Source organism: Sinocyclocheilus anshuiensis, unplaced genomic scaffold, assembly GCF_001515605.1.
Source record: "Sinocyclocheilus anshuiensis isolate Anshui unplaced genomic scaffold, SAMN03320099.WGS_v1.1 scaffold1658, whole genome shotgun sequence".
NCBI classification, from domain to species: domain Eukaryota; kingdom Metazoa; phylum Chordata; class Actinopteri; order Cypriniformes; family Cyprinidae; genus Sinocyclocheilus; species Sinocyclocheilus anshuiensis.
The window spans coordinates 1,106,157-1,127,091 of record NW_015547302.1 but is presented as its reverse complement, the minus strand read 5'-3'; the positions used below and the strand labels follow the sequence as shown (position 1 = coordinate 1,127,091).

Here is a 20,935-nt window from a genome sequence, read left to right as displayed (position 1 = left end):
CGGCATTCCCCACGCAGCCACCCTGCCAAACGGGATTGGCCTGGCTGGTGTTCTTCGGCGCTGCCAGCCGCTCCGCCGCCATTACATCGACGCTGCCGCCCGGGGGCCTGTTTCACATTAACAGCAGGGCTCAGCTGTGTTTTGTGTGACAATAGCATGTCTCAACACAAAAAAAAAAGCCAAATATGCTCATATTGGTTTGGATGCCACGCACTGCAGAGCTGCTCGAGGCTCCGCTTGACTGTAAGAATACGATGCGAGGAATGCCAAGTATTAATCAGAAGACAGCTTGAGCATGAAGCAAGCTGAAAAAAGGGTGGCAAACCAAACACAGCAGAATGCGACGTGGCAGAAATTTTCTCATCTCTTACTCTCTTGCTCTCTTTTCAGACTGGTCGGGTGTTGAGCTCAGACTGAACTCGAAGGAAACGGGTCAGATGATAATTAGCACAGAGGTGAAGTTCTACAACTGCAGCGTGCACCAGCTGTGAGTATACACACACTTCATTTAACTCCTTTCCAGAGCTAAGAAAAATTGCATGTGATAATTCGTTAATTTCTCAATAATTTCCCCTTGATGGATTAAATTGAGCAAAAATGGCTCAAATGTCCCTCTTTACAGGTTTTTCTTTTGAGAAAAATACATCAGGAATCTATCATGTCTTTGATAAAGCTCCGATTTCAAATCCTTACAACTCAGTGTAAACGGAAAAAGTTCTATTTTTATAGCTCTTTTTGATAGACTACCGTTCAAAAGTTTGGGGTAGGTACGATTTTTCAAATGTTTTTAGAAGAAGTCTGATGCTCACAACAGCTGCATTTATTTGGTCAAAAATACAGTAAAAACCGTGATACAGATTTTTTCTTTGATGAATAGAAAGTTCAAAAGAATAGAATAGAAAATCTTCCTTAACATTGTAAATGTCTCTAATGCCATTTTAGATCAATTTACTGCATCCTTGATTTCATTTTCTTTCCCAAACTTTTGAATGGTAGTATGGCTCTTTTATTCAATTAAATGAAAACTTAACCTAAAGGAATTATAGGAAAAATATTTGAGGAAAAAGTTTATATTTAAACAAAACACTACATGCAAGTTTGCTAAAACTGTTCTTAAATAGCTATTTGGCTACTGGTTAGCATTATCTAGTAGACCATACAGTCTGTGACACCAGCAGAAAAGGAAAGTTGTTTCAGAGGAAGAGCAAGTTGTTTTTATTCAAAGTTATAATTAAGATAAATTTTATTAAAGATTTTCAAGATAAACAATTATTTTCTTGGAATAGCATTCACAAGTGAATCTGTCACACAAAAAGTCCAGGAATGTGTCTTTAGAAAATAAACTGGCTTTGGTTAAATTGCTTGACACTACATAGGGTTGTTTTTGATTGCATAACTCGGTACGACTCAATCTGAATTCTTTTTCTGATACATCATGAGATATACGATGTGTCATACCATCTACCCAGGGGTGCGTTGCTGTGATATTTGTCTTTATGATGTATTCGTCCCACATACGCAGCCCTGCTGATATTTCTCTCACTTCCTGTGTCGTAGAGTATCAGCGTTGTGTCACAGCGCTCAACCAGCTCACTCCACACGCTGTGATTGTTTCAAAAGTGTTATGCAATACAGAAAAACTGTGAATGTTTCGGGCCCACGGGCGTTTTGATGATATTCAAAGAGCTTATCAAGGCTGCGTCTGGCGCCGCACCAGATTCTTGCAGTGAGTTTGAACTCTCCAAATCATATTTTGCAGGACACCAGTGTCACGTCCCTCCCAGGCTGCACTTTTCCGTGACTGGCGAAGCCTCATGGCTATAAAAAGCATCCATTATGGCAAATGCTAGCTGATTGCTTAACATTTCTCAAGTGTCGAGGCCGAGATGTCTGAATTGCTGAATCTAAGTGTGCTGTGGGTTTGGCACTCCGGCTGGAGGCATCGCTGTCTGTCACATTTCAATTCCACTTCATCTGCTGTGATGGCTGATCAGAGAGGAGCGAGTTCGACTGCATCTCAACTCTCCAGGAGGCCCGCTGATAAACAACCGCTTGTGTCTGAGCGAGCTTTGTGTCTTTGTTCACACCGTGCCTCCAAAGTCCCCTCTTGTGCGTGTTTATGTGTGCTTTAGCGTATATTCCTAGCCTCTCGTGTGCGTTTGTAACCACCTCTCATACGCGTGCCTTCTGCGGAGAACAGATGCTGCTCGATGCAGGAGATCACAGAGCCCCCCCAGTAGCTGGAAGCTTTCTAAAACGCTCAGGAAGAGGTAGCTTCCAAGGGCGCTGATTGGTTGGCGCCGAAAGACTCGCTCCCCTCCCCATTCCCGACACTTCCTCGCTCTATCATGGCCGTGTCGCCCGAGCATCTGACAGATCTGGAACTAATCAAACAAACTCTCTGTATCCAATCCCTCTGAACACGCACCCCTTGCATGTGGAAGACCTCACACCTAGCTCCGTTGGCCCTCTGTGCCAGTGCCACAGGGGATTATGGGTAATCTGAGGCAGAATGGCCCCTCCTTGTGTGTTCAACCTGGCTCAGTTTTTGGCACATTTAGCCTTACCAAATTTCCTCCCACTCTCCCTTTCTCTTAAAATGTTGTAAAATGCTCTAATTTATCTTGAGTTCCCAACAGAGTGATTAAGTACACCGTGGTATATCGGTTTTTAGCTCGCGATTGCTGTATGAATCTCACCACCCAATCGGGTTGGCCCATCTGAACCCAGTGGCCCAATGGCAAGTCGGCTCTGATGAATATTTTAGCATAAATCCTTCTGCATAATTTAACCATCAAGCAGAAAACACAAACTCTTGGACGCCAAAGAGCTGTAGAGGTTTATAGCTCTAGAAGCGTCTCCAAGATTCCTCAACATCAAATATATGACATGGTCCTCTACAAATAGAGCAAAGCCTGCTCGCCCTAGCATGGCTTTGCTTCTGAATTGGAGGGACTGATGTAAGTGTTTATTGGAACGTGTTGGTATTATGGATTCTGGGTGTGCTCTTTCTTGTAAGCTGTGCTCATCTGCATAAAAATGATGAATAGAGAGCTTACCGCTGCAGGCACGCACACTGAGACATGCAACACACATGCTCATAATGTATGGCTGTATTCTTTCATTGTTTGCCTACTGCATACTGGAATACTGATTATACAACTAAATAGAGATGGCGCACAGGAAGTGAAGCGATACAAGATCACAACCCTGGTTTATGTCAATTTTGGCCTTAAATTAAACACTTAACCTCACGTTGTTCCCGTGAGCTCGCAATTAACATACCGTGAATGGCTGAATAACAACCAAAAATTGTTGTGCATTCAAACACTTCACTATATCTGTAAATTAAATAACATTCCATTTCCCTTAAGTGGATTGCGAACTCCGTTACACGATCGTGTAAATATCATGTTATGATCCATGTTTAATTGAAAATTAATTTGATTGTTTTAAACCAGTTTAAACAGTTTTGGTGTGAAAAATAATATTTTCAGAATATTTTAAACTGCCTTGGCTAGATTGTTGTTGTTGTTCAGATGTTGAAATCAGAGTCATACGTTCTGTATTGGTCCTAATGCAAAATGTTTTGGTGCATAAAATGTTTCAAAATATTTTGTACTTATATACAAGATGTATGTACTGTATATAAATATTCAAAAATTTTCATATTATGATATTCAACATTTTCCAATATTCAGAATAATATAAAAATAGCATTATACTTGCCGGATATAAATATTATAAATAATATGTAATACATTTTATTTATTTATTTTGAGAATGCAAACCATTTTCTTTTTGGGCTACAGTTAACACAAGTATTATCAAAGGCAAAACTAGTTACTTTGGTTAGCAGCATTGGACTTGGTGTAAACAGGCATTCTCTTGTACTGCTCTAAATGACTCTCTTCTAAATGTCCATTTAACCTATAGACTAGACTTTTCTTTCTAGAAGGACTATAAAACACAATTACTCTCACTAACTATTAGAATACTTAGTATTATAATTATTGCAATTAGAGTTAGATTGCGTCTCGTTTTCTTTAAGATAATTCCATATTCACTCAGGCAGTCCACTGTCTCACTCACAGACAATATAGTCCTAATGCAAATCATATATCACGGCACGACTGTATGTCTTAATAAAGTCTGTATGTCTCAATACCAGTGATAATAGTACGTCTGAGTTCTAACCTTTGCAGAGCCGCAGTACATCTGTATGTGGGTTTCAGTGGCACAGCGCAGTGGGTTTCAGTGGCACATGCAAATTTCCACAGCACACTTTTAATTTATTCAGCATTAAGCCGCAAAGGTCAAGGACACAGCAGTGCTGGTCTCAAAGGCACAACCTGCTCCCCATTGCTAATCTACAACCCAGAGCTACGTTTTATGCTGACTACTTTCACAGTACCCTCAAAAAAGGGCTTTGGATCATAAATCAGGGACATCATCTGAGTGGTAATAATACTTTATTCTCGCTCTTTCCATCTATTTAGGTGTCTTTCCTGTGTGACCAGTTCTTTCCGCTGTCACTGGTGCAAGTACAGAAACCTCTGCACCCATGACCCCTCCAGCTGCTCTTTCCAGGAGGGACGCGTCAACGCCTCTGAGGTGCACACACAAACATATACACAAACTGTGTGTTGAGGTTAGAGTCTCTCAGTAGCAAATCTACAGGATCACAAACCTCTGGGGAAGAGCTTCCAATAATAGCTGCTGAAAAAGTGTGTGTGAAGTCGACGGTCGCCTCGCTAGAGAGCATGCGTGTGTGCGTGCGTGCGTGCGTGCGTGTGTGTGTGTGTGTGTGTGTGTGTGTGTGCATTTGCAGGTGTTCAGCTGATCAATGTGCTACATTACACCCTGTCAGGTGGTAAACACACTTGCTCACCCTCTCACAGCGAGCAATTAGCAGTCGATATCCAGAATATTCTCCCTAGCAGCACACACAGACTTCCCACTTATTAACACACAGCCATATGTACAAAATAAATATACACTTACACAGGAAAAAACTCCTTACGGTGCACCATCAATCATGGTGTTTGTGTGTGTGTGTGTGTGTGTGTGTGTACATTTGCATTTGCATTTTTGTGTGTGCAGGCTTGCATGTAAGTGTATGTTTGAGTACATATGCGTTTGTGTATGCCTTTGTGTGTGTGTTAACCTTATACTTTAGGGAGAAAATTGCTGTCCAAGAAATTAGCTAAATAGAACAAAAGGTTGTGTGGAAATCTTCAAGGGCAATAGTGGTTAATAAATAAAAGAAACATTGTAATTTAAAAAAAAAAATCTGTAAAAGGAAGACAATTTTCCTATATATAAATAAAACATTTATTTTATATTTATTTTAACAACTTCAAGTATATATAAATGAAACAATGTATTTGTTGTACAAATTAATTTATACTTTTATGTGAAAGATGCAACATTTGTTTAATTAATGTTGCCTTCATAATTTATTTCTTGTTAATAGCACTAATTAATTTTATTGTATTTTATTTCATTTTATTTAAAAAAAAAATCTGACACTTTATACATTTAAGTAAAACAACTGTTTATTTGTTTGTTGCACAAATTAAGTTATACTTAATTAAGTGAAAGCTGCAACATTTGCTTAATTGATGCCTTCGTAATTTATTTATTGTGTTCTATAGAACTATTTTTATCTTTTTTTTTTATCTGAAAGTGTATCTTTTTATTATTTTTATTTATTTTTCAACATTGCACTTGCCTACTTACATATGGGATGTAACTGTGTGTGTTTAGCTTCACTTTAATGTGTGTGTGTGTGTGTGTGTGTGTGTGTGTGTGTGTGTAACTAAGTGTGGTATTAGAGAGACACTAGGGACACAGGCTGACCTACTAGTGCACATCATCTCCACACACAGCTTTTAGAGAGTAACACTTCAACCTGCTTTTAAAGAGCACCTAAGGTTTCGCTGTGTGTGTGTATGTGATCATGGGAAAGCGTGTGTGGGAACTGAAGCTGAAGTGTGTTCATTTCTTGCACACACTTCAGTACACTGTATGTTTCTATAAGGCTCTTTCAATTCAGCTTTCATGTTCTCTGCTGAGTACACTTGGATGGTTTAGTATTCTATGTGTTTGCACGTGTTTGTCTTGACTATCTGTTCACCTCTCACTCCCTTCACTCCTTTAGGACTGTCCTCAACTGGTCCGCTCTGAGGAGATCCTGATCCCAGCTGGGGAGGTGAAGCCCATCACACTAAAAGCTCGGAACCTTCCACAACCTCAGTCGGGTCAGCGCGGCTACGAGTGTGTGTTACACATACAAGGAGTCAGTCACAGAGTTACGGCACTCAGATTCAACAGCTCCAGCGTACAGTGCCAGAACAGCTCGGTATGTTTGGGTTTGCATGTGTACTCATGGGAAAGATCATAATGAAATCTCATTTTATCTCAATTATTTCTCTTAGACATCAATTCGATTTTATTGAGAACAAACTGAGACCTATGCTTAAGTCTCATGTTTTTTTCTCATAAGAAAGACTCCTGAGTTTCATAAGAGATCTCAACAGTGTCTCAAACTGTGCTCAGATTTGCCAGGAAATGGGAACAAGTGTGCAATCGAAAGTTCAAGATTTTAATATGACCTCAAACATTTCTTATACAATTCTTCCCAGACCAAATTATCTGAGCTATACTTACTGGCTCAATGCTGTGAGTTTCAGAAGACATCTCAAATTGAGCTCATATTTGCCAAGATATTAAGTCTCAATAAGAGCTGAAACATTTCTCATTGGATTCTTTCTAAACCTAAAAGATTTGAGCTACACTGTTTACATGTTTTTAAAACACAGTACTCTTAATGTACATCAACACTTGCAATTTGTTGGTCCTAAGGAAAAATGAAGTTGATACTTACAAAGTTGATCCTTAAAGTACATTAAATGTAAGATATTTGACTTTTCTACCGCCACTTTTCACTCTCTTTTTGTCATTATCTTTCAAATGAACATACACACACAATGTAAGTAGAGATGAAGGCAATTGGAGCTCAGTGTCCAAGGTGTAGAAAATAGGAGTGTTGAAAGTCTTCCTTATTGCTCAGACTGATGATGCAAGTCTGGAGTAACTCAATAAGAGCACTAATACAGTCAAACCACCTCTCTTTCGCTCTCTTTTTCTCTCTCATGTTATTTGCTTGTGTACTCTGCCGTTTATTTGTTCATTTTTTGGCTGCATGTTGTAATCAATAATTGACACAGGCAAAATCCAATAAAAAATGTCATAAACTTTACATTATCTCAGCGTTTGCACTGTCAGGAAAATGTTGTAACCTCTTTCCATCTCTCCATCTCACTGCAGTATCTGTATGAAGGAATGAGGATCAGTGAGCTGCCGGTGGATTTCTCAGTGGTGTGGAATGGAAACTTCATCATTGACAATCCTGAGAACATCAAAGGTAACACATAAAGAAACCCATGAAAATAATGTGTTTTTAAGCCAAAACTCTGGAACCTGTCTGATTCTCCCAGAATCATTCTGCCCTAAGTATAATTTGAGGTGACTGATCGGATTGATTATTATTTGTTCCATGGTTTTATAGAAAAAGGAAAGTCTGAAGCTACTTTTCTCATGCTCAGCAAAACCTCTTAAGCATCACAGTTGTGCTGAGCTTCATGATTTCATCAGCCTTGATACATTTATGATCAATAGCTCAGATAGGTCAACCTAAGTCAAAAAACTTTATCAAAACGTGTAACTTTTTACACCAAACAAAAGCCTTATTGCATCATTCATTTAAAAACACTTTACTAATTTCTACTTGTATCCCACAGTGCACCTGTATAAGTGTGGCGCTCAGAGGGACAGCTGTGGCGTGTGTTTGAAGGCCGAGAGGAAGTTCCAGTGTGGTTGGTGCAGTATGGAGGGCCGCTGTACCCTACGCCAGCACTGTCCCATGTCCAACCCCTACACCAGCCGCTGGCTTCACCTCGCCAGCACAAACGTCAAGTGCACCAACCCTCGAATCACTGAGGTGGGTCCCATATACTATACAGGCCTCGCTCTGTTTTTCTGTGATACTTGATTTCATTTGGGACACATATGGCAGAAATATATCATATAGATAATGTACAGTCAGCTGTCCAATATTTGAATGTTGAATGCCACAATTGACCAATCAGAGTGAAGTGTTCCAGAGATCTCTAAAATTATATATACAGAACATAAACTATTTTTAATATAATTAAAAAAAAAAATTATTTATAATATATTTATATGTATGTTTCATATAAATGTATTAGAAAAGCTACATTTTCTTTTACATTATATATGTTTTTCCTAACAGATATTCTCACGCAGACCTCTGTTTATGTTTTTCAAGTTTCATACACTGAATATTATATATATGACTGTATATATATCCATATATGTATACTACAGTTAAAAAGTTTGGGGTCAGTAGAATTTTTGTTTACTTTAATCAGCAAGAATGCATTAAATTTATCAAAAGTGGCAGTAAAGACATTTCGGTTTCAAATAAATGCTGTTTTTTGAATATTCTATTCATCAAAGAATCCTGAAAAAAATGCAACACTGTTTCCTCTAAAGTATTTAGCAACACAATAATAAAAATGTTTCTTGAGCACCAAATCAACATATTAGAATGATTTCTGAAGGATCATGTGACACTGAAGAGAAGACTGGAGTAAATGCTTTTCTGATGAAAGTATACAATACAAATATGTATTCTACATCATTCATAATTCAGACAAATGAACACACACACAGAGTTGTGTGGAGGAGTCTCCATCCGCACATATTTCTACTCTGTAGTCTGACTGAGCTCTTTATTGATTCTGCTATTCATAGACTCTGAGAGAAATGTGAGCTATGTGTATCGCGAGTAATATCTCTCTCTCTGTCTCAGCTTCTCTGCCACTCTCATCGTCAGTCGTACTCACTTTAGCTGCCAATATCTCACGTTTTCTTGTAATTAACACTATGTTGAAACGTTGATGGACTGTGAGAGGTGTGTGTGTGTGTGTGTCTGCTGGGAGACTGAGGGAAGACAAGATGTTTAATTAGTTTAGGTAATGCACCAGTGCTCTGTGTTTAAAGTACCTGATTCATGGAATTCATTGATTCATGTGGCTGTTTTCAGTCTGCATATCACAAGCTGTTGCCCCATGTGCACACCAACCAATTAAAAAGTAAAGGTTATGACTTCCTCCTGTCTGTTTTCATTCAGGATAAATGGGCAAATTAAGGTTATGAACAGCTTCTGTTGTTGACGGAGCATTATTGGTATTTAATTGGTATATAATTTATGTTATACCTTTAGCTGAAAGGCTTTTATTTAATGACAACTTCATAATGTATTTATTTTTGTTAAATTGCACTGTTTTTGTATTTTATCTTATTTTTGTATTTTGTTTTTATTTATTTATTTATTATTTTTACTAAGGATGTTTAACAGAGGCTCTGCCAAGCAGTTGTTTCCACGATTGTCTTTTGTTCTTAATTTAGTTATGTTATTTCCTGTGTGTTTTTGTCTGAATATAGACATTCGTAAGCTGATTTGTGCAAATACATAGACATTAGCGAGATCTGCCTACAAGAAAATGACAGTCATGAATGATTAACGCTTCTATTAAGCAGCACTCTACCCTCCTCTAAAGACTCATTAATATTAATGAGGCTTAAGTCCTCAGTGAAAGCCGAGGGTTCAGCATCAAATGAATGTGGAGGAACTTGAAGCTGGTCTTGACGTCACTCTTTGCTTCAGATGGTCTCTGAGCCTCTCCTTAGTAGCTCAGTCATGGAAAAGGTTGGTGTCAGTTCATGCTTCACAGAACTGATCTTGGATCAGCCATGAAAAACTTTTTGAACTTTGGACATTTAATGCAGTTTTATATCAGTATTGATGTTTTGGTTTTGAGTTGTTTTTGAGTAATTGATTATTACTGATTATTGCTTTTTATAAATACGACACAAATTTTAAATACGTGTAATATAGCTTAATATTCAAAATCTATTATAAACTATTTATATATAGTTGGGATTTGGGGGGCCAGGATCTCACGGTCAGCGAATGTCACGGGCCATGTAGAAATGCAGTTGCAACCATCCATGAATTTGTTTCAAAACATGGACCAAAGCCTCAGGAAATAATGTCCTAAATACACATACACACTGGTGCACACAGCTCGACACTGACAGCGAGAGAAACCATCCACGATGAAAATCATCATGAATAAATCATATTGAGCCTGATAGAACCTTCTCTCCCATCAGAGCTACAACACTTGTCTAGTACAACACAGCCTTTCCACAAAGTCACATGTCTATTTACAGAAGAGCATTCAGCTCGACTCACTCAACCACAAACTCCAATTTTAAACCGGATGCACCACTTTCAAGTCCCTTGTTCCTTGCTTTCTTTGCTTAAACACTCGCTTTCTTGGCTGAAGTTCAAACCAAGGCCCTCTTTTCTTTTCCCCTCCTTTTTCAGGCTTTATCGCAGCCAACCACGGGGACATTTAAGAGCAAATAAAGTGTTTAGTGTGCAGTTTATGCAGCAAGAAACAAGTCATAAGCTGAGTTTTATCAAGCCCATAAATTGCATCTCAGTGTGAATTTAGGACGTGCTTGAATCAGCTGAAAAGACTCCAATCCCAGGAACAAATCACACCTTTTGTCCTCCCGCTGCACACTTTCATTACAGCTTCCTAATTATACACAGCAAATGAGTGCGTGAAAACCCTCCGAGGACAGGAATTGCATCCCATTTAGAATTGAACATGCTGGTGTTAAGCATTCTGCATTACTTAATGAAAGAACCATTCCAAACCGTCTGCAGCACACAAAACAGTTTTTACCTGCAAGAGAACATGATGCCAAGGTGCATGTTAGGTAAGGAGCATCCAGACCGGGCTTCTGCTTTTTTTTGAAAAGCAAGCATTAAGAATGAAGAGACTTCCTGTTTGTCCCTGAGACACTCTTAAGACATGACACTGGCCCGTGGCTGGGATTGTGTCTGTGTGCATGTGTCCGTATAACGTAAAGCCAAACAACCCATGAGAACTCTGAAGATCTTCTCAAGAAGTCTACGTTGTCATTCCGCGGCCAAAATCCAGACAGTCACTTTTGTAATGATGGTGAAATTGCAGACAGGCACAAATTGTATCTCTGGAACCAGTAGCTGTGTGGTGGAGGAGGCCGACTTCTGGGTCAAACAAGGCAGCGCTTTCACCTCTGAGTGGGTGGATGAGACTTTGAAGTATTGAGTCAGTGCGAGAGATATTTATGCTCTATGAATAAAGCCCATTTGATGTCTGTAATGGCTAGTCAGAACAGCACCGCACTCGGGGTGAAGCTGGAATCTGATGCCCAGACTATTATCACATGAGCTGATGAGATTTAATCTACAGATGAAAGCACTGCCGCCAGTGTACACTCCACCATCCTTTCATTATCAAGTCATTTATTTACTTGATTGTTTTATTATTTAGAGCAAAAATAATAAGAGTACATCTGTAAGGATATATATGTAATCTGTAAAGAAGATGTGAATATGTTTGGAGTTGAATAGTGGTACTGCTTTCTGTGGTGTATAGTATATACTGCATACTATGTTTAAAAATTAATACCATGAAGAATGCATAAATGTTTAAATACATAACCTCACAGTGTTTAATGTAGATGAAGTCCAGATTATACTTTTTTTAAGCTATACAGTTTACATTTTTATTTTATATTATATTATATTATTATTTTAATAATAATATAATTTGTATTTTAATTATTTCATTTTTTTACATACATTATTTTATTTTATTTTTGCATTTCACAAGAAGCACAAACTTGTTTGTCCAAATGTGCAGTATGCGACAAAAGTAATATAAAACCTTTTTTTTTCCATGTATAATTATTTAAACATACTGCTGAAATCTATTACATAACAGTAGATTAAATATGCTAAATAAATGTGTTGTGCTCTATTTAACATGAAGTCATGTAATTCATGTAAATAACATTTATGCTTTTTTTAAGTAGAATACAGTATATACATGCATAAATCATATCCACATTGTGTTCTGGTATCAGGTCTGTATTATTTCAGAAGTTTATTTAGTTTTCTGTAGTTAGTTTGTCTTAGATATAGTCAGTCTGATGCTGACTCGTACTGATATGAATATATATAGCATTCCATTCTTTTTCTTATTGTTCCAGTCTTGTCTAAGAAGCAATAAAAGATTCATAAACTTCCACCCTATAAGGTTCACTAGTAGTGACACACTTACTTTACATCCCAACCAATTAATGTCCCCTAAACTCTCACCGTCACACTCCTTCTGTTGAGCGACTGCAGGATCTAGTTCACTTCCTGCACCACACTGCTCTCAGATCAGTAAACAGGCACACTTAGAAGATGCTCTTGCTTTGATCATGTTGGTTTTTTCTTCCACATGACTGAAAACAAATGCTTTATTGATTGTGTATGGCTGAACTGTGCATGTGGCCTTCTGTCCGTCGCCCTGTCTCTCTCTCTCTCTCGCTCTCTCAGTGATATTTGGATCTGGAGAAGGTCCAGGGCTGAGCTTCTCTTGGGCTTTAACAGCACAGAAGGCTTTTTGGCACCCAGAGCCAAGGTCACGCTGAGTGGCCATATTGTATTTTATGAGAGTACATAAGGCTATGGCTAAAATGGCCTTGTGATATATTTATTGCCTGTGGCAACAGCATGCAGATCTGCTGCAGTCTTGACTGGAGAATTTTTATGTACTTTGCAACTTTAATAGGATAGGAAGTTGCTACAATGAGTTTTACTGATATCTAATTTGGTGCTATTAAAGTGAAACACAATGCAAGGAACAATTATCTTTAAAAGGAAGCCTTTTAAAAGGTTCATTTGGAGACCTTTAACTAGTTAAGGCTTATGCGTGTTAACTTTCTTAATTATTTCTCTGTGTAATGCAGATATATATTTGTGTCTTTCCTGATGTTTTTGCATTAAAACATTTAAAATGTTCAATCTTTAAAGGGATAGTTCACCCAAAATTGAAACTTCTGTCATCATTTACTCACCCTCATGTCATTCCAAACTAGTATGAGTTATATATACACTAGCATTCAAAAATTATGAAAAGTAATAATTTTGTTCAGCATAGATGCATTAAATTGATTAAAAGTGACAGTAGATACATTTGCAATATTGCAAAATATTTTTATTTGAAATAAATTCTGTTATTCTAAACTTTCTATTTAGAACACTGAAAAAAGGATCACGGTTTCTACAAAAATATTAAGCTTCACACCTGTTTTCAACATTAATAATAAAAACATTTTTTAATACCATTTCAGAATATTTCTGAAGGATCATGTGACACTAAACTAGCATAATGTCTGCTGAACATTCAGCTTTGCCATTACAGAAATAAATTACATTTTAAAATATATTAAGATAGACAACTGTTATTTTAAATTAGAATAATATTTCAACCCCAAACTTTTGAATGGTGGTGTATAATATATTTTTACTTTATTGCAAAATATTCAAGTTTTTCCAAAAAAATTGCTGACTGAATGATTCACTAAATGAATGAATCACTGACTCTTCCGCTCTCATTTCGTTCACTTCCTGCACCACACTGCTCTCAGATCAGTAAACAGGCACACTTAGAAGATGCTCTTGCTTTGATCATGTTGGTTTTTTCTTCCACATGACTGAAAACAAATGCTTTATTGATTGTGTATGGCTGAACTGTGCATGTGGCCTTCTGTCCGTCGCCCTGTCTCTCTCTCTCTCTCGCTCTCTCAGTGATATTTGGATCTGGAGAAGGTCCAGGGCTGAGCTTCTCTTGGGCTTTAACAGCACAGAAGGCTTTTTGGCACCCAGAGCCAAGGTCACGCTGAGTGGCCATATTGTATTTTATGAGAGTACATAAGGCTATGGCTAAAATGGCCTTGTGATATATTTATTGCCTGTGGCAACAGCATGCAGATCTGCTGCAGTCTTGACTGGAGAATTTTTATGTACTTTGCAACTTTAATAGGATAGGAAGTTGCTACAATGAGTTTTACTGATATCTAATTTGGTGCTATTAAAGTGAAACACAATGCAAGGAACAATTATCTTTAAAAGGAAGCCTTTTAAAAGGTTCATTTGGAGACCTTTAACTAGTTAAGGCTTATGCGTGTTAACTTTCTTAATTATTTCTCTGTGTAATGCAGATATATATTTGTGTCTTTCCTGATGTTTTTGCATTAAAACATTTAAAATGTTCAATCTTTAAAGGGATAGTTCACCCAAAATTGAAACTTCTGTCATCATTTACTCACCCTCATGTCATTCCAAACTAGTATGAGTTATATATACACTAGCATTCAAAAATTATGAAAAGTAATAATTTTGTTCAGCATAGATGCATTAAATTGATTAAAAGTGACAGTAGATACATTTGCAATATTGCAAAATATTTTTATTTGAAATAAATTCTGTTATTCTAAACTTTCTATTTAGAACACTGAAAAAAGGATCACGGTTTCTACAAAAATATTAAGCTTCACACCTGTTTTCAACATTAATAATAAAAACATTTTTTAATACCATTTCAGAATATTTCTGAAGGATCATGTGACACTAAACTAGCATAATGTCTGCTGAACATTCAGCTTTGCCATTACAGAAATAAATTACATTTTAAAATATATTAAGATAGACAACTGTTATTTTAAATTAGAATAATATTTCAACCCCAAACTTTTGAATGGTGGTGTATAATATATTTTTACTTTATTGCAAAATATTCAAGTTTTTCCAAAAAAATTGCTGACTGAATGATTCACTAAATGAATGAATCACTGACTCTTCCGCTCTCATTTCAGGTGACCCCAGTGGCCGGACCACCAGAAGGGGGCACCAGAGTGACCATCCGTGGTGTGAACCTGGGTCTGTCCTTCTCAGACATGGTCAACAATGTGCAGGTAGCGGGAATCCAGTGCACTCCACAAGAAAACGGCTACATCATTGCTGAACAGTGAGTGACTGTAGAGCTGTAAAACTCTGTCTGAGATTAGAATGGAAAAACTGGTTTAGCTTATCTTTAATCTTTCTCAAAATAGCAAGAGCTGGAAAAGATAATGTCCTACATTACACATACTGAGAAGCTGTTTCATGGGAAAAAAACACCTCGGGTTTTCATCCAGTTCACTTTAAAGCACAGCAGGATGAGTCCATTAAACACACACAGGATCCAATGAACACGGCTTTGATGTCACAAACGTAAAGCGACCAATCAGGGCTAAATATGAAAGACAGGGTTGGTCATGGTCTTCTCCTTTATGCTTTATTGAGTCTGTCTTATCTGACAAAAACATCTTAACAATGGCAGGAAAACATTTCTGTCTGAAGGGCTAGTTGTCAGCAGTGACCAGGGCTCTTGTGAAGCAGAAACAAGCCCTAATTCAGGGCTGCACGTTAACTTTTTTTTCACATAGCACTGGTGCTACAGAGGTTGAAAGTTTTGTAGCACAGGCCAAAAAGTTGTAGCACAAGTATAAAATGTCTGTTATCATGTCTGAAAACAAACACAAGTAATGGAGTTCATCACTTAAACAGGCACCAATGTGCCATACAGAGCACAAAAAATACAAACCATCACAAAAATTGTTTGACAAAGTTTTCTTAATTTGCTAAAAATGGAAGAGTGCAGAAACATAACACCTCTTACACCTTAACAAAATACAAAATAAAAAACAATGGCATACATTAAGGCAAAGTTAGCAAAGATAAAAATCTTTGTCATTTTATCTTTGTTATTAGAAAAAATTGCTGACTGAATGATTCACTAAATGAATGAATCACTGACTCTTCCGCTCTCATTTCAGGTGACCCCAGTGGCCGGACCACCAGAAGGGGGCACCAGAGTGACCATCCGTGGTGTGAACCTGGGTCTGTCCTTCTCAGACATGGTCAACAATGTGCAGGTAGCGGGAATCCAGTGCACTCCACAAGAAAACGGCTACATCATTGCTGAACAGTGAGTGACTGTAGAGCTGTAAAACTCTGTCTGAGATTAGAATGGAAAAACTGGTTTAGCTTATCTTTAATCTTTCTCAAAATAGCAAGAGCTGGAAAAGATAATGTCCTACATTACACATACTGAGAAGCTGTTTCATGGGAAAAAAACACCTCGGGTTTTCATCCAGTTCACTTTAAAGCACAGCAGGATGAGTCCATTAAACACACACAGGATCCAATGAACACGGCTTTGATGTCACAAACGTAAAGCGACCAATCAGGGCTAAATATGAAAGACAGGGTTGGTCATGGACTTCTCATTTATGCTTTATTGAGTCTGTCTTATCTGACAAAAACATCTTAACAATGGCAGGAAAACATTTCTGTCTGAAGGGCTAGTTGTCAGCAGTGACCAGGGCTCTTGTGAAGCAGAAACAAGCCCTAATTCAGGGCTGCACGTTAACTTTTTTTTCACATAGCACTGGTGCTACAGAGGTTGAAAGTTTTGTAGCACAGGCCAAAAAGTTGTAGCACAAGTATAAAATGTCTGTTATCATGTCTGAAAACAAACACAAGTAATGGAGTTCATCACTTAAACAGGCACTGATGTTCCATACAGAGCACAAAAAATACAAACCATCACAAAAATTGTTTGACAAAGTTTTCTTAATTTGCTAAAAATGGAAGAGTGCAGAAACATAACACCTCTTACACCTTAACAAAATACAAAATAAAAAACAATGGCATACATTAAGGCAAAGTTAGCAAAGATAAAAATCTTTGTCATTTTATCTTTGTTATTAGAAAATAAGAACATTTTTCAGGTACAGTATTTGGCAGTATTTACAACATTTTATTTTTCAGGTACAGTATTTAGCAGTAGCATTCAAGAAATTGAATGAACAAATATTAAAATAAAACACTATACACATCAATTATACTTTTTTTAAAGCAACTGACTGATGATAAGTTCATCAGTCAAGAGCAGTGAGTGATTTTTTCCCCTGTGTTTTGTTGTTTTATTAACATTCAAAGATAATCTGTCTTTCAATAGTGTTTCATTTTTATACCATCATTTACTCAAGTTGTTTTAAACTGCCTAATTAGAGTCCAGACAGACCTGGGTTGGTCTCCGCCTGCAGTAGGTCCCATTTTTCAGCATATGTTTGTGTTTATCCCTGTGATTGTGTCATTAACCCTGTCTGTAAATATCCTAGGATTTCATCATTAATATCAAACCTCCTAGGGGAAAAATTGGGCTAGAGGAGCTAAAACGTGATGATTTGTAGTAGTAGTTTTTGCTAGGACATGCAGAAAAATGGCTGCACTCAGCTTTTTTGTCTAAATTTTTATTTGATTAAGAAAAGGAATTTTGGTTAAAAGGTGAAATGTGTCATTTCTGCACACTAGCATTACAGAATTGCAAAAATAATGTTTGTTTTCAAGCAGGTTTCCTTTAAACACTCCCCTCATCTTTGATTGGCCAGACAAACAGCCCCAAACTCATGTCAATGGTTGAGCTGTTGCTGTGTCAAGCTTGTCAGAATTCTTAAACAAAGATGTTTTGAAATCTCCACAGTGTTTACACTTTGAAGAACTCAACCTACAGGTTTAGTTATAGTTGTCTCTGCATATTAAAATGTGATAGAAGAAAGCATATTAACATCAAAATAATTTCAGCTTTAAATTACCTAGGATGTATTTAGTGCTCTTTATTCTTCACGTAATACACTCCTCATTATCCGTCACTCTTACTGTCTTTTGCTCAAGAAAAATGTCAGAACTGACAGCTAACTGCATATTATTGAGATACTACAGTATTATAGTTTTTATTAATATTTTGAATTAGTTTTTTATTTTTTTTATTTTAAAGTTTTAGTCATTTTGATTACAAATGTACAAAATGCCTAAATGAAACTAAATGAAAATGAGAACTAGAAGAAATAAAATAAGTTTGTTTTTTTAATTAATTTCTTTTATTTCAGTTAAATTTAAGTAACAATTTTTTATGGTTTTAATTTTAGTTGGCTATAATAACCCAGTGTTGCTAGCACTGGGTTACTAGGACACTGTATCACTGTATCCTACCATCTTTATTCTTGAGAGAAACAGATGTCAGCATTCACCATGTCCAGTTCGACAGAATGTGATGCGATTCTATGTTACATTAAAACTCACCTCGACCTTATTGTACACAGGCATTCTGAACATTTGGCTTTCAAGAATTTATGCCATCATGTTGTAAGGGGGTATCAATAGTGCATAGCGTCTGCGTGCAGGTGGAGTATGTCTCCACAGCGCCTCTCTTTGCCGCTGAGGTGGGGACAGACGGAGCGATGGGGGAAACGTGCGGTAATTGAAATGCGTGGCGTGCTGCCGGCTGTAGGAGGGAGATTTGTCAGCCCTTCTCTCTTCTGACAGCAGTTTAATCCGAGCGGGATGAAGCCGAGCTGGATTCATTTGTATGGCGTGGCGAAGGGGTGTCATGAGGAAATGGAGAATGCGCCATTGGACCCCATCAAACCCACAAACGGAAATGGGAAGCAAATATCTGTGTTACAACCGTCCTGTCTGGTCGTTTTATACAAAAGTTGTACACCTTAAGACACCCAAGCTTGCAGTAGATTATTTTATTTTTATTTATTTTTCCCCTTTTGTTATATAAGTAACATAATATGTTAGAGTATGAGCACACACTTGTATTAGGTTGCGGTCACAAAAAGGTCCATTGTTTATTGTCAGTGGTGTAGCAATAGATGAAGCACAGCTCACATAGAAGTCACTTTCAAACCAAGTAACTTTCTGTTGCTCAACATGCAAATTCACGTGACCAACTTAATTTGTGTGAGGAATCTTGCGCCTTTACTCGAAATTCCCAATCACATGGATTCCTATATTAATGATATAATTTTCAAGCACAAAAATTCATGAACAAAGGTAAATGTGACTGCACCTTTACATGGCTACTTTTGAATGGTTATCAATGGAGAAAGGTGCATTTTTTCATCCACAAAATGGTGTGATAACAACATCTGCCTGCTAATTTCCGAAGCTCTCCAGCCAAACCTGCACCACGCAGCAGCAATGATTGAGCATTCCAACTTTTACCAACTTTAATTGCCTTAGAAGTGAAAGTCCTCCACTCAGAGTGATTGAGAGGGCATAATGTGCGCTGCGAACAGCTGTGAACGCTGTCTGCCGAGCCTGTCAGACTCACCGCAGGAAGCCACATCACGCCCACAATCACGCAGTCTGCGCCGCATGCGTTCCGACAGTCATCCCTGATGATGCGAACACTCGATATCACCCAAACATCGATTGCAGCACACCCGCCCCCGCGTGCCTTCAACTCAGATTTGAATTCTCATGTCGGTTTCATATTTACTTCGTTTGAGGGCCAGTCAGTGGGCTGTGTTTTTATTATGTCATTTGATCTGGCCACCCTTCCGTGAAGCCGATACCTGATCAGCCCGTATGATGTAGCAACATCGATCTGCTCTCTGATCAGAGTGCATGTATATATATATGTTTAAAACTGTGATCATATAAATAAAGAGATAAATACACCATATTAATACTTATTTTTTCTATATATTTTTTAAATAAAGTAAAAAAAAAAAATAATTACATCCCCCTTAGTTATGTCATTTCCACCACACTAAAAATTTTGCTCCAATTAAATTTTTATTCCAGTGTGACAGTGTCAATGAAGAGTTTGAGATTAAATAAGAGACTTGTGATGTGTTTAGAAAACAAAAGAACAAGTCCAGGGGAATATCACTTGTGAGCAAAACAGTTTCATTGTTTGACATTTCCAAGCTATAATTTTGTCAAATCTTGTGAAAATATTATTTGTGTATTTAGTATGCATGAAATGCTAGCTTTGAAATAAGCCATACAGTAGCAAGCCAAACTAGTCTGCCATTTTATTCCATGATGTAATTTACAATTTCAGAAAAAGAAAATAATAAAAATGACAGAATTCTCTGGTGATGTATGCATGTCCACTATTGCACTACTAGATTAGTGGACAAATTAAATAAACCAGTATGAAAATATATGATGCATCGGCATTCCCATAGGGCGATCTTGTCAATTCAGCTAATGGAATGTTTCCGCTAAAGCAATCAAGGAACCAAAGCAGAAATTACATTGAGATCAAGAAGAAATCAATGGAGAGAGAGGAAGAGTCACATACTGATCACTCGGCAGGACTGGAGATGACTTCCAATGCTTTGCTTCCTCACTCTGGAGTCAGTCCAGAAACATTAAGCTTTGTAATCCAGATCAAGGGGACTGAGTGAACAGAAGTTGTGATAATGAAGATTTCTAGCCATTTAGGTGACTTTCATTGAAACCAAGGTTAAAATGTAAAATGTCATTGTGTATTTCTTCTTTTTCAGGATTGTGTGTGAGATGGATGCAGCTCCCACAGACAGTAAACCCGGCCCGGTCCATTTGTGCGTAGGGGAGTGTAAGCCAGAGCTCCAGACGCGCTCTTCTCAACTCTATTCCTTTGTGGTAAGACCTTGAGCTCTGCTAAATCTGAATAATGCAGTGAGGTAGTAGTGAAACTGGCCATTGTTTTGGTTTTATTAAACTGGGCTTTACTTGATCCATTGAAGAAAACTCACGGGTCACTGTGATGTTATGCCTTTGGACAGCTGAACCTTGCTGAGGTTGATTTGTTCTCAGAAGCGCTTTAACAGCATCTGCTCTCTGATCAGAGTGCATGATAACGCTGTATTGATTTGTGCTGGGCGTCACTGGCTTTCCGTATATGGATGTTTCTGCAACTTCAGGCACTTCAATTTCCCAGGGGTTGATTGTAATTTTTATTTATTTTATTTTAATTTTTTTATTTATTAAAACATAATTTATATTTGAATCTTTTGGAATATTTTGCTGCATCCTTGTCCTATATTTATTATTTTTATATTA

General features: G+C 37.5%; 1 protein-coding gene across 1 annotated transcript in view; it reads left to right on the top strand.

Annotated features, from left to right (window-relative positions):
• Positions 1 to 20,935, top strand: part of LOC107701698 (plexin-A2-like) — a gene marked incomplete at its 5' end in the record, with an annotated part of 76,741 nt that overhangs the window by 7,185 nt on the left and 48,621 nt on the right. Inside the window, 7 exons of the mRNA XM_016503767.1 lie at positions 391 to 487; positions 4,500 to 4,614; positions 6,164 to 6,364; positions 7,333 to 7,429; positions 7,806 to 8,005; positions 14,860 to 15,011; positions 20,398 to 20,515. Coding sequence (XP_016359253.1) covers positions 391 to 487; positions 4,500 to 4,614; positions 6,164 to 6,364; positions 7,333 to 7,429; positions 7,806 to 8,005; positions 14,860 to 15,011; positions 20,398 to 20,515 — 980 coding nt within the window. The remainder of the gene's footprint in view (positions 1 to 390; positions 488 to 4,499; positions 4,615 to 6,163; positions 6,365 to 7,332; positions 7,430 to 7,805; positions 8,006 to 14,859; positions 15,012 to 20,397; positions 20,516 to 20,935) is intronic.